Source organism: Sinocyclocheilus anshuiensis, unplaced genomic scaffold, assembly GCF_001515605.1.
Source record: "Sinocyclocheilus anshuiensis isolate Anshui unplaced genomic scaffold, SAMN03320099.WGS_v1.1 scaffold1463, whole genome shotgun sequence".
Classification (NCBI taxonomy): Eukaryota; Metazoa; Chordata; class Actinopteri; order Cypriniformes; family Cyprinidae; genus Sinocyclocheilus; species Sinocyclocheilus anshuiensis.
The window spans coordinates 704,420-717,863 of record NW_015536784.1 but is presented as its reverse complement, the minus strand read 5'-3'; the positions used below and the strand labels follow the sequence as shown (position 1 = coordinate 717,863).

Sequence of the window (13,444 nt, the reverse complement as noted above, 5' to 3'; positions counted from 1 at the left end):
TGTCGATATATCTGTCCATTCCTGGAGTTCCACAGAATCTCTCATGCCTGCCAACCCTTTGGCAAAGAAGTCCGCTCAAAGTGGAAATGCTTCATTAGCTTTTTAGTCATTATCAGCTAACCGCAGCATGTATTGCTTCCACTAAATTAATGATCTCCCATTTAACTTTGAAGTAAAATTTTCAGTTTCTGCCGCTGAATGCATGTTGCTTTATAGAGGGCACCTTGACCTGGTTTAAGTGGTGGTATAATTAATATTGTTGTCTTATGGATGCATAAAGTGCCAGTATTGGTAAGAGATGATTATGTTTTAGATAGTAGTTTGGACATGTGGTCACAAGAGTTAGGTCAATCAGACTTCAATCAGATTCTCTCAACGTGACAGATTTACGATGGTTGTAACACAATTTGGGCAAATCAGATGAATTGTGTCAATTGGTTGATTTAAAGGCCCTGTGCAACAGGCTGGTTCAGTCATGATGATGCATTGGAAAAAAGCACATGGAAAAGTGTAGCTGTAATACTATTTGAAATAGAGAAATCAGCATGGTGGAAGACATCAATCTTTTCTCATTGAGCACATTAATATGCACTAAAAGATTCTCATATGAACCAGAATTTGGAGAGTTTTTTTTATCAGTGCATATTGTAAGTGCATTAACCTGTTTGCCATAACCTGATTACTTAAATTACTATGCAGAATTTCTAAAATATAGTGAAGTTACGCTGTGCATATCCAGAAGAGAATAGCAAGAAAAAGAAAACTCATGTTTAGTTTCATTTGGAAAATACTGATTACCTTACCATAGCATTTCAAACTGTTTACCATAACCTGATTACTGAAATTACTGTGCAGATTTTCTAATGCAGCAAAATAATTACTAGCAATTTCCAGAAGAGAATAGCAAAGAAAAGAGAGCACGTTTCTTAGTTTCTTTGAAAAATACTGATCATTGTACACAATTCCTGTAGCTGTGGAGAAAACCTTTTTTTTTCAATATTTGTCATTGTTTTTATGAAATGGTACAACACAATATGAAATACAACTTTGAAATTTCTTTCAAATAAATCTTCTCTCTGTGAAGAAAGTTTTAACATACAATAAAAAATGATTGATAATATGGCGTCCTATGTTTTGACCTCCTGTCAGCCAATAAATCTCTTCACTAAGAGTATATTGTGACAGCTGTATGAATTAAGAGTACTTCAGTGGGCTCTGTGTGTACAGACAGTTCAGAAAATGTGTTTATGGGACTGCTGAAAGTATGCTTTTTGGAAGAGGATAGTGCATCAGTATGTCTTCAAACTCGTGGTCATTTATGCACTATAAACAGCATAAATTAAGCAGATTAGTACATACAGAAAGCTTCATTATGGTCCATGGAGATGGTAGAAAGTTGAACCAACGTCACAGTCTCTGATTATCATCTTAGTTTGCAAACAGTTCATCTGAAACACATCATTTAAGAGCAGCAGAATCCATGTACAAGACAAAAAGCACCATACAAATACACTGAAAAATTGAATTCAGAGGTATCAATATTAATGGAACATCCAGCGAGGAGAAACACTGAGGCTGTCCGTCCTGGAGTTCATTAGTTTCTCATTCTCTCTTTATTTATATTCTCAAAAGATTTGCAGGATTAATCAATATTTTGCTCTTTCTTGAGTGCAGAGGATTTTGTGATTCATTCCTTAAGGGTTGGAGATTTTTCTGAAATCTAGACAAGCAGTCGCTTGAGCTCAGGAAATTCATTTTTTGTTGTTTTATGAACTCTATACCCAAGGCTTAATAAAGCAGAATATGTGATATGTTCAAAATATTGTTTTAGAGATTTAGGCTAATTGCAAGCACATGTAAAAACGACACTGAAGTGAAAATATAAACATTCATTTAGATATTACAGTATGTTTGTGTTGGGGCTGCCAGAATATCCATTAACAGAATCATATTTTTGAACGAAATACAATAATAATGGATGTTTACACAGTAAATACTGAAGACTGTAGACCTGTTGAGATCTACAGTGACCTCAAAAAGTATTTAGTCATTCTTAAAAATATCATTAAATCATATGCTTTGATTTTTTTTACAGAAACACCACACAAACAGACTTTTCAAATTGAATATTTAACTAAAATGAGTTTATTGGGTTTGAAATGATAAAACAATAGATCATCTTCTGTGGCGTTGTGGTTCAGCATCACTGAATGAAGGTTGTTTCATGTGATTGTGATTTCAGATTTGATGCCAGATTCTGAAACAAATCAGTGACAGATCCGTCAGACAGACGCAATGACAGCCGCAAACGCTCCGCGAGACAGGTAAATGTGTGTGCGTGACTTTCTCACATGAAACAAATGCTCAGTGATGAAACTGCATGTGAATAACATGACATGTCTTCCAGGTATAATGCTGTATGGATCATATTCTTCATTCTGGGCCTGGGAACTCTGCTACCATGGAATTTCTTCATGACTGCTACCATGGTAACAATCGTCTAGTTGAAACCACTGAAACTTTAATGGCACATTATTAGATGAATCCATGATTTTGTGAGCTATATTGGATTTGGAGTACTTCATTGTCCCCAAAGGGACATTTGTTTTGGTTTTGGATTTTGGCAATATAAAATGATCCAACAATGAATATTGCTTTATTTGGAGATTAAGTTTCCTACTGTAGGTTTAAAATACTTTCAAATGTTTTTGTGAAAAGCATTTATGTAGGTAAATATTGCTGTATATCAATTATTGCTGTATATCAATGTGTTAAGCACCCCCACCACCTTACTCCAGTTAAACACCACATTTTTAACTGCAATAATACAAATATTCACTCTATACAGGGCTTGAAATAATTGTTTTTGCTCACCAGTCACTTTGGCTAGTGGTTTTCCAAAATTACTAGCCACTCAGCATTTTCACTGGCCACAATTTTGTTGTTGGGAAATTACGGTTTATATGACTAAAGTTACTGCATACTAAAATGTATTTAAATTGATTTCCAGGTAATGCCTATTTAAAGGGCATTTCCCCCTAACCTTATTAAACGCATGTGTCATCTTTCATATCAAATTCTTACATTTTATCAGTAATTTCACCTAATATAATAAGGCACTATAGGGCTGTTACCAATCAAATTACATAACATACTTACAGTCGCTGATTCAGAAGCGCCAGATCGTCATAGCGAAGTCGGAATTTACCCTTTTTTTTTTTTTTAGAAATAGACTTTGTGCACAGCCAGCCTTGTACTCTTCTAGGTTAAAAAAACTGTCATCCATAAAATGCGTTGCACAAATTCGAACACCTGGGTTGTGTTGTTCTGTTGTAAATACATCTTAACCAATGATTCCTAATTGCATCTACTTCCGGAAGGCCAAATAAAGTGCTTTTGCTTTCGCACTGAAACAGCATCTCCCTGACATGCTGCATCAACACGATTGCTGTTCCTGAAACCACGCCTTCTTTCTTTGCGTGCACATTTGGGCGGCATTATGCTAATATTTCCACATAGTGACGTAGACATGTGGGGGCGTGTTAGAACGAGCCGTTTTAGGTAGGTGTGGCTGACTCAACTTTTATAAAGAATATCTCTTTGGATTTGAGACTTTAGTCTTTGCAACTTTACAGATCTTCTTTATGCACCAAGAGCTTGTAACACTTCAAAGAGAAAGGAAAACTTGAAATCGCATCATATGGCCCCTTTAACAAAACCGATCTTTCCACTGCAGAAGAAACAGAAGCAGCTGAAGTGGCATTTAGATGCATTTACACAGACAGTTTAATGAAGTTGAAATGTAGCATGAATGCATTTACACTGCAAAATTACAACAGCATAAATAATGTTATAATAATGTTTTTTTTTTAAATATACAAATATTAAATGTCTTCTCATTGTTCTGCAGTACTTCACCCAACGTCTGAAGGACCCACAGACCAATGGAGAACACAATCACACAGCCAATGGGACGGTGGTGATAGAGGGTGACAATCGTAACGTCCTAGAGTCAAAGTTCAACAATGTGATGACGCTGTGCGCCATGGTACCGCTGCTCATTTTCACCTGCCTCAACTCCTTCATCCACCAGAGGTGAGACGAGCTCTGTGTTTCATGTGAGAGAGATTTAGAAACATACATAGATTAGAGCTGACACCAAGTTAACACATTCATTTAAAAGATTAAATATGGCTTTCTTTAACACACAACTAAGCTTACCCAACTGGACATTGAAGCTCATTGAAATTTTGTTCTGTCTGATATTAAGACTCTTTGGAAATGGGATGGCTAAAATAAAACCTGGTTACTAAAGCTAAATCTTAGTCACAGTTATCAGTCAATGACACAGAAAGACCAGAAGCAATTATTTTCATTTTTATGTTTTATAAAAAATGTAAGTATAAAAATTATATGATTAAAATAATTTATTTATATATTATAAATGTATTTAAAGTAATTATTTACATATTTTGTTAAATTTAATTGTATATAATTATATATATATAATTATGACATTATATATATTATATATATATGACAGTTGGATATATTTAATTATTGTATTGTATATAATTATACATATATTGTATATAATTATACATGTATATTTTTAGATATATTTATTAGAAAAATATTAAATATTTATACACATGTATGAAATGTGGATAAATTAAATTAAATATAAAATGAATTTAATATAGTTTATATCACAGCAAATTCAAAATTGTGTTTATGGCAAACAGACATGAGATTAATTGCAATCACTGAATTCAATGATGAACTGTCTTTAACTGAAAAATTAGTGTTTACTATTGTCATTTTGCATTCTTGACACACTATTTTCCTAATTAATGCTGTTCAGTTGCTTTGACACAATCTGTATTGTTAAAAGCGCTATATAAATAAAGGTGACTTGACTTGACTTTGCAACCCACATAAATACTGCCTCTAAACAATACTGCCTCATATATAAAACTGTTTATCTATGCACAATCAGCTTGTAACACTCCAAAGAGAAAGGAAAAATTGAAATCGCATCATATGACCCCTTTAAAAACCCTTTTATCTAAAGGCTTCAGCATAAATGTTGAAAATAAAGTTTTGTAGGAAACTACAATCAGCTGTCTAATGTCTTTATAAAACTACAGTTTAATTGATGAGTTGGACCAAATAGTGAAGGAAGCACATCCCTCATGACTCACTCCCATGTTCCATTGTGTTATTTCACAGTTTTGTTGACTTTACCGTTATTCTAAAATGCGGAAAATAAGTTGTAATAAACAATGCAGAGATATTGTGTAACTTAGCATGAATCTCCCTATTAGCCAGTGAGCCGATCTTGTGTTGTTTTTTTCCCAGGATTCCTCAGAAGTTGAGGATCTCAGGCAGTCTGTCTGTCATTTTCGTGGTGTTTCTCATCACAGCCGTGCTGGTGAAGGTGGAGATGGAGCCCCTGCCGTTCTTTGCGTTCACTATGATCAAAATCATCTGCATCAACTGTGAGTATCACCATCATCATCATCATCTGCAGTGTGTCTATTCCAGGCCTCTTTGACCTCAGTGTCGTGGTCTCTGTAGTCTTCCTCTCCTCTGGGTCGGGTCACAACAAGGTTTGGTTTCTGTTTGGGGTTCATAATGAGTAAAAGATGGCTTGGGTTCACACACATCCTTTGATGCTGATATTAATGCACAGTATGCCTTGAGAATCAAGCTGGGGAAGGTCCTACTTGAAAGAGGAGATCGTACAGGACTGAACTCTCAGAAATATTTCACGATGTTCTGTGTTATCACGACCTTTACACATTTTTATGTGGATTTATGTCTAATCTTAACCATCGTTTTTCTTCTTCACTGTCTCTTTCTGCAGCGTTCGGGGCAATTCTGCAAGGGAGTCTGTTTGGTTTGGCTGGAATGCTCCCAGCGTCCTACACCACGCCCATCATGAGCGGACAAGGCCTGGCAGGGACGTTTGCGGCCTTCTCCATGATCTGTGCTCTCGCCTGTATGTGTTCATCCTTTGTCACTCTCTTTATTTTCTTCTTTTCCAAATCGTAGGAACCAGAATTTGGAAAATTCTAAACCAGCTTTTTTATTTTGAACTAAAACTATTAAAACAAGTTTGTTTATTTAAATAAAGCTAAAATCAAATCAAATTTAAATATTAGATGAAAAACGCGAACAAAAAAAATGTAAATGAAAATTCGAAAATGGAAAATAAAGCTAAGTAGAAGTATTAAAAAGGTAAAAAATAATACAAATGCACAACAAATTTTACTAAAACACAAAAAATGGAAAATAATAAATACTATAATAGAATATAAATAATACAAACATAACACTGTACAAAACAGATTCAAAGTAGATTCAAATAGATGTTTAAAGTTGAATTAAAATGAAATATTAATAGATAAACTTAAACTGAAAAAAAAAAAAAACTTTAACAAAAATGAGAAATCTTCCCTTGGCAACTAACTGAAATAAAATAAGTTGAAGTTGAAGGACTAAAACTAAAATTGAAATAAAAATAAAGCTTAAAAGGACGAACACGCTTAACAAATGTACTAAAACTAATATTAAAATAAAAAACTGAAATTTTTAAATATGAATAAATACTATAATATGATATAAATAATACTAAAATAACACTGGACAAAAGGATTCAAAGTAGAATCAAATAGATGTTTAAAGCTGAAATAAAAATGAAATAAAATTGAATAAAATTGAAAGCTGAAGTACTTTAAATTGAAATAAAATAAAAGCAGAATAGCAAAATTTGAAAAAGCAAAATATGAAAGAACTAAAACTAATAAAAATGACAAATGCATGGAACAAAATGACAAACTAAAATGAAAATAAATTCTGTTATAGTATGCAAATACTAAAATTGCATTTGACAAATTCAAAGTAGGTTGAAACAGATGTTAAATGTCAGACCTACAATGCTACACTAGTTAATGTAAGTGATAATTGTGTTTATTTATGTGCTAATAAAACAGTTCTACAGGGATGTCCATGAGTACTTTTGAATTGCTGAATCTGTTCCAGGTATTGACCTGAATCTTGTCTTTTCCAGCGGGCTCAGCGTTACAGGACAGTGCCTTCGGCTACTTCATCACTGCCTGTGTGGTTATTCTCCTGGCCATTGTTTCTTACCTCGCTCTGCCTAAAATGGTATGATGTAAAGCCCTGATTCTGAGACTCACATCTGCGTTTCATTTCCACTAATCAATGCTGAGAATTATGTTTCAATGTTTACATGTTAAAAACTAAAAATATTTGTTCTGCAGGAGTTTTTCCAGTATTACTCTGAGAGCAGTGGCTCCCGATCCAGCGCTGATGAGGAAAACAAGATGGATTTGCTGAAACCAGGTAATGGCCAGCGTTTCATATTTATCAGAAATGTTTCTCTAAAAATCTAATGCTGATCAAACACTCACGAACAAATATATGAGACCACTGGAATACAAACCACTGTTCCCAGTGCATCCAACCTTGTGTACAAGTAAGGTTTCACACTGCTTTTCATTTGATTTCATATCACACAAGTTGACAGAGAAAACAGGCAGAAGTTCTAATATGGCGAATATTCAGACAACATACAGACATATCTAATCGAGATTTTAAGGTAATTTATTTGTGCCGCAGAAGATCTTATCTTATCTTATCTTATCTTATCTTATCTTTATCACATAAATATTTTGACTTCGGAACACTACTGCATCTAAAATATATAGTTTATATAATTATATATATAAATATATAGTTTATATAATTTTAATTTTTATAATTTTTTTTTTTGTTATTTGTATTGTTTTTTAAATTATTTTTTTTATTTTTTTATGCCCCTAAATATTTTGACTTTGGGACACACACATTTCTGTCTTAAATGCATTTAAACTGAGTTTAACACTCAGTTTATTGCCCCAATTTATTTCATTTTTATTTTAATAGTATTTTTTTAATCTTATTTTACATTAATATTGACTGTACATTAAATATTTATGGTTTGTTTCCACCGAGCGGTACGATTCAGTACAGTACACAATTATTTCCGTTTCCATTGTCAGAAGTAGTGAATGGTACCAAAATAGCAAACCATACCGTACCACTTTTTTGGGACCCTACCGATGGGGCATCTAGCACAGTAGTCCAGTACCTAAAGGGTGGAGCTAGACTCACTGAAGAACGTTGATTTTTTTTTTACAGATAATCGTCACTTGCGTGTGCTACAAGGGGAGTGGAATGAAATATAACAGGGTATTTTAGAATTAGAATAAGTAAGAGTATTTTATTTTAAACTGTGTATTTTAGAATTTTCACACACAGACAATGTTGCGCTTTCTTCTTCGAGCGACAATTGACGTCGATCGCTACTTTCCGGCATACACCACGTATATCAAGTAAGAGTACTGTTGGTGGTAGAAACACAAGCCGGATCACGGTGTACCGTCCCGAAACGTACTGTGCTGTACTGTACTTTACTGTACCACTCGGTGGAAATTAGGCTTATTTAGACGTTAGATTTATATCTAGACATTAGTGCCTTTTCTGAGTTCTGTCTTAAAAGCTTTAACACTAAGTTTCTCTCATTTTTGTGTTAAACTTGTATTAAATATTTTTTTATTTTATTTTTAATTTTGACTGCGCCTAAATATTTTGACTTTGGGACACTATTCCCTAAAAAAATCCCAGTCTCGGAGTGACTGAACAGTGTCTTAATGTGTTTTTCATGATGTTTAAAGACTTTTTTGTTGCTAAATGACAAATACAGAATACGGTAAGGACTTCTCTCTCTCTCTCTCTCTCGAATTGGCAATATTTGAGAAAAGAGACTAGCCCCCCCTCAATGTCTACAGTGGTTATCGCCCTGATCAGACATGAAAATATGTTGTGGCACTATCGTGCAGTCTATAATGATATGACGTTAGTTAGCAAATATTTTTTGCAAACATTTCTTTGAGTAACATGACCGTAAATATGAACTCACGATTGAATGTAACATAAAACAAATGATTACTTTTCGTTAAAATCTTTATTAATGCCAAAAATGCTTACATTTATTTGTCTTTTTGTTCGCTCGGGCAGCCATGTTGCCCCTGAAGCCGGTTTACGCTGAGATAATTCATACCCCTTCGTTTGAAGTGTGGTCCCGAAAAATCTTCGTTTGAAGGGCTGTCTGGCCCTTCCCCTACCCCTACCCCTCCAACCAAAAGAGAATTGAGACACCCCTACCCCTCCGGTTCGCGCGTTCACGTGAAGGGGTAGGGATGTCTCAATTCTCTTTTGGTAGGGGGAAGGGCTAAGGGGTAGAATTGGGATTGGGCCTTCGTGTCTGTTACTCATGTTTCCCTGTTAAGAGAAACTGATCGTGTTTTTATACTCTTGGCTTGTAGAAGGTCAAACAGAGAAGAGGCCGGTCCTGAGCCTGACTGACGAAGAGAGCAGACCCGCCGTGTCAGTGTTTGGCATCTTCAAACAGGTCTTAACTCCAACCAGCTGCCTACATAACCAACCAAACTAGCCATAGCCGAAGTTAGCGATGCATAATAAAGCCTCTTAAGAGCAGGAGTCTGTTTGTAATAACACTTCTACTCTCTGGTCTCCTGTCGTAGATCTGGGTGATGGCTCTTTCTGTATGCTTCGTTTTCACCGTCACCATTGGCATCTTCCCAGCCGTCACTGTTGAAGTCCAGACCACTGTTGTTGAAGAGGGGAACGGTTGGGGTGAGCGTGTTTGCATGTCATTATATCGAAGTTCCTACTTATTCTCTGCCAGTGAGAGCAGACGTGTCACAACTGCTCTGTCTCTTTCACAGATACTTACTTCATCCCTGTGTCCTGCTTCCTTCTGTTCAACATGATGGACTGGGCCGGCAGGAGCCTGACTGCGGTCTGTATGTGGGTACGTATGTGTGTGTGTGTGTGTTAATCAGGCTCAGGCAGGGACTGCACCTGCTGCGAATGCTTTATCAGGGCTTGATCAAACGGAGCATCTGCTTTCTGTATTTGACCGTCCCATCCTGGGTTTTCATGGAATTCCTGTTAAGATGTGTTTTTTCTGAACAAAGAGCAGGGCAGGGAAAACACTGTCGAATAGTTTCTCTGGAAAATCCTACATCATGTTAAAAGAGCAGTTCAGCCAAAAATGAAAACTCTGTGTCGTTCCGAACTCATGTGACTTCATTTATTATGTGGAACAAGTTGCTTTTTCCATACAAGCTTCAAAAAGTACCATTAAAAGTGGTCCAGAAGTGGTCTTCTGAAGTCATATGATGATTTTGTGTGCGGAACAGACTGAAATATGTTATTGACCAAAAATCTTGCCCTCTGTTGCAGCTCTTCAGTTTCATTCATGCAATTTCAGTCTGTTCCTCATACAAAGCTATTTTCATGACTACTGTTATGATACTTTAATGGTTGGTTATAGGGCTGCACGATTATGACAAAAATCATAATTGTCGATTATTCCCTTGAAATTGTAATTGCGCTTATTAATTACGATGATCACAATTTACATTGAATGATGTTTATACCATTGTTCGAAGCAAATGCATGCCTTATATTTTATATGAAAATAAACAAGCTGAAAACACTAACTGAAAAACGTTTACTGCTTTTCTATAGCATTAAGCCTCAAATGTCAACTCTACTTTGGTTTGGTTTCTTCTTTAAATAAAAAAAAAAGGTAAAAATATGCATGGTATTATAATGTTATATTAAAACTAAAATTAAAACATTGGGAAAATCCTTAAGATAAACTGTAGAAAAAAAAAAACACATCTTAAGCACGCAGAATAATGTAAGTGGACTTTGAACGATTAATTGCTGGCTTGAACGATTACGTAATTGTGGCATCTGTAATTGTAATCACGATTAATTGTGCAGCCCTAGTTGGTTAAAAAACTGATTGATAACCATGTAGATATCAATGTTTTATTAATTATACAAATATAGTAAATATTAAGGATTTTGTTTATTCATTACATTAATATAGGAAGTATTCAAGGATGTGTTTATTTTTTTCATAATACAAATATAGGAAATATACAAGGATTTATTTTTGTATCATAATACAAATATAGTAGATATGGATATTTTATTTATTTATTTATAGTTGATATAGAGGATTCTATTTATCATAAGACAAATATAGCAGAAATGAAAGGTTTTATTTATCATAATACAAATATAGTACATATCAAGGCTTCAGTGTATTTGTTTATTAATTGTCATTAGATAAATATTGTTCAGGTTGTTAATGTCGTTGACGTCGCTGCTAAATCAACTCTCAGACTGTGTTCATGTGTTTGGTGCTTAGGAAGGTCAATGTGAAGGTTTTTTGCGCGTGAAATGTCAGTTTTTGATAATCCTGTTTGTATGGTCTAAATTAGAGTTGATCTGCTCTGAGCATGTGTTCCTCAGTTCCTCTCACTACTTTAAAATGTAAGTCAACATAGAAAACTTTTACATGGAATTCAGCTTCTTGTCAAACTCACTTACAGGGAAAACTGATTAAGTTAAACCACAGTGGAGCAGATCAGCTCTCTCAGTGTTCCTGGCATTTAGGGAGTCTTTAATAACATGAGCACTGGAACGCGTCTCGTGCAGTCAGCTGTCTCACGCTCATGTGCTGCTCATGTACACTGTTACCACACTCAATGTAACGCTTGTTTCTCTCGAGCCCAAAAATGTCCATCTGAATGAGAGCTCAGCATCATGGGAGAAACTATGACAGCTGTAGATCAGCATGTACTGAGCTATATGTGATGAGATAGTAAATGAATTGAAGATGTCACGTCCAGGCAATAGCTGTAAATGAGCCAGATTTAGATTCGGTATTGTCATGAGTTTTGAGTGTTTCAGGAGCAAAACCACTTTCACATGGATGCTCACGCGAGCTCAGAATGTGCTGAAGATGTCTTTCTCATGCACTGATTGGCTGGTTAAGCAAATGGATTGCAGTGGTTGACCAGCATGGGTTTGATAATGGCTGATGCGGTCCTGATGGAAGTTGATTTAATGATAATGATAGCTGCGTATTATGATATAAAACTGTGTATTATGTTATAGTACAAAACTGTGACATTATTATAAGAGAATTGCTGAAGCTACGAGAACATTTATATTATATTTGGTAACACTAACATTTCTTGATGTTAGTTATGTATTAATAAATGTTGAGATTAACAATAACTTGATAAATGCTGAAAATGTGCATGCTAACAAAGTTAAATAACAAAACCAAAACCTTTTGTGTATTTTCTCTCTGGCTTTATTATTTTAAGTAAATAAATCGTATTTTATTTTAAATAATAAATTTTATATATATATATATATTTAAATGTTATATTAAAACAATATTAATTACTATATATTAATAATACATTTAAAAATATATTTATATCTATAAAGTTATATTAATTAAATATTCTTTTCAGTAATTCACTTTAAATGGTCTTTTAATTTCATTTTTAATTTCAGTATGTTTTATGTGTAATTGTATGCTTTTCATTGTTTTACAGTTACAATTTTAAATAATCAATATAGTTTTACTTATAAATAACAGTTTTTCAAATTTGAAAAAAAGCAAAATGGTTATGCACATCTTTTGACAATTTTTGACAAAATTTGTCATTTTAAATTTAAATTTTAAATATTTCTCTTTAGCAATAGTTTCTTTTTATTTCAGTTAGAATTTCAGTAATTTTAGAACTTCAACTTGAACTAATACAGTATTTACATTAAAGGGGTGGTTGACTGTTTTTTTTCTAGGCTTGATTGTGTTTATGGGGTGCAGTCTAACATGTGTTAATGCTTCGTTTAAAAAAAAAAACGCATTATTTTTCACATAATTTACCTTTATTCCACACCGCTCTGTCCCTTCTCTGATAAACGCTCTGATCATTTCCTGCTCTTATGAAGCCCCGACCTCAGAAATAGGCGATGGGCTCTGATTGGTTAGCTAGCCCAGTGTGTTGTGATTGGCTAAACCGTCTCTAGTGCGCGTCTAAGCGTCCCGCCCCTCTCCTCAGCGGCATGTGCTCCGGTTGTATTGTAAACAACGGCGTCGTTAATATCGCTTATCAGTTTGAGCCCGATTGAGAAGCAGAGGATATTAGTGAAGAGGATCGTGCAGAACCTGTGCAAGCACGGCTTTTAATGGTAGGCCTATGTTTTTTGTTTGTTGTTGTCTCATACTTTTAGATACGCTGTTATTTGTAAATGCCGCTGCTTATGTTAGCTTTTAATATACGGTTTTATACAGTACAGAGAGAGATGCAGAGCAGGGGGACGTGTGGAACAGTATTAAGAACCTCTGCTTTAGAACATTGATTTTGAAACCTGTGAATCCATTAGAATCATTAGAAGACAGAATCGCGATTCATATATGAATAGATTTTTACGCGCACCTCTAGTTTTCTCTTCCTCTTCTCTAAAGCAG

At 34.6% G+C, this 13,444-nt stretch overlaps 1 protein-coding gene across 3 annotated transcripts in view; it reads left to right on the top strand.

The window, feature by feature from the left end:
* Positions 1-13,444, top strand: part of LOC107655740 (equilibrative nucleoside transporter 1-like) — a 36,662-nt gene that overhangs the window by 20,085 nt on the left and 3,133 nt on the right. For all 3 annotated transcript variants that reach the window (XM_016443332.1, XM_016443315.1, XM_016443324.1), the window contains exons 2-11: positions 2,243-2,324; positions 2,408-2,489; positions 3,911-4,095; positions 5,362-5,501; positions 5,870-6,004; positions 7,076-7,173; positions 7,290-7,371; positions 9,396-9,481; positions 9,615-9,726; positions 9,819-9,904. In XM_016443332.1, coding sequence (XP_016298818.1) covers positions 2,296-2,324; positions 2,408-2,489; positions 3,911-4,095; positions 5,362-5,501; positions 5,870-6,004; positions 7,076-7,173; positions 7,290-7,371; positions 9,396-9,481; positions 9,615-9,726; positions 9,819-9,904 — 1,035 coding nt within the window. In that variant the 5' untranslated portion in view covers positions 2,243-2,295. The remainder of the gene's footprint in view (positions 1-2,242; positions 2,325-2,407; positions 2,490-3,910; positions 4,096-5,361; positions 5,502-5,869; positions 6,005-7,075; positions 7,174-7,289; positions 7,372-9,395; positions 9,482-9,614; positions 9,727-9,818; positions 9,905-13,444) is intronic.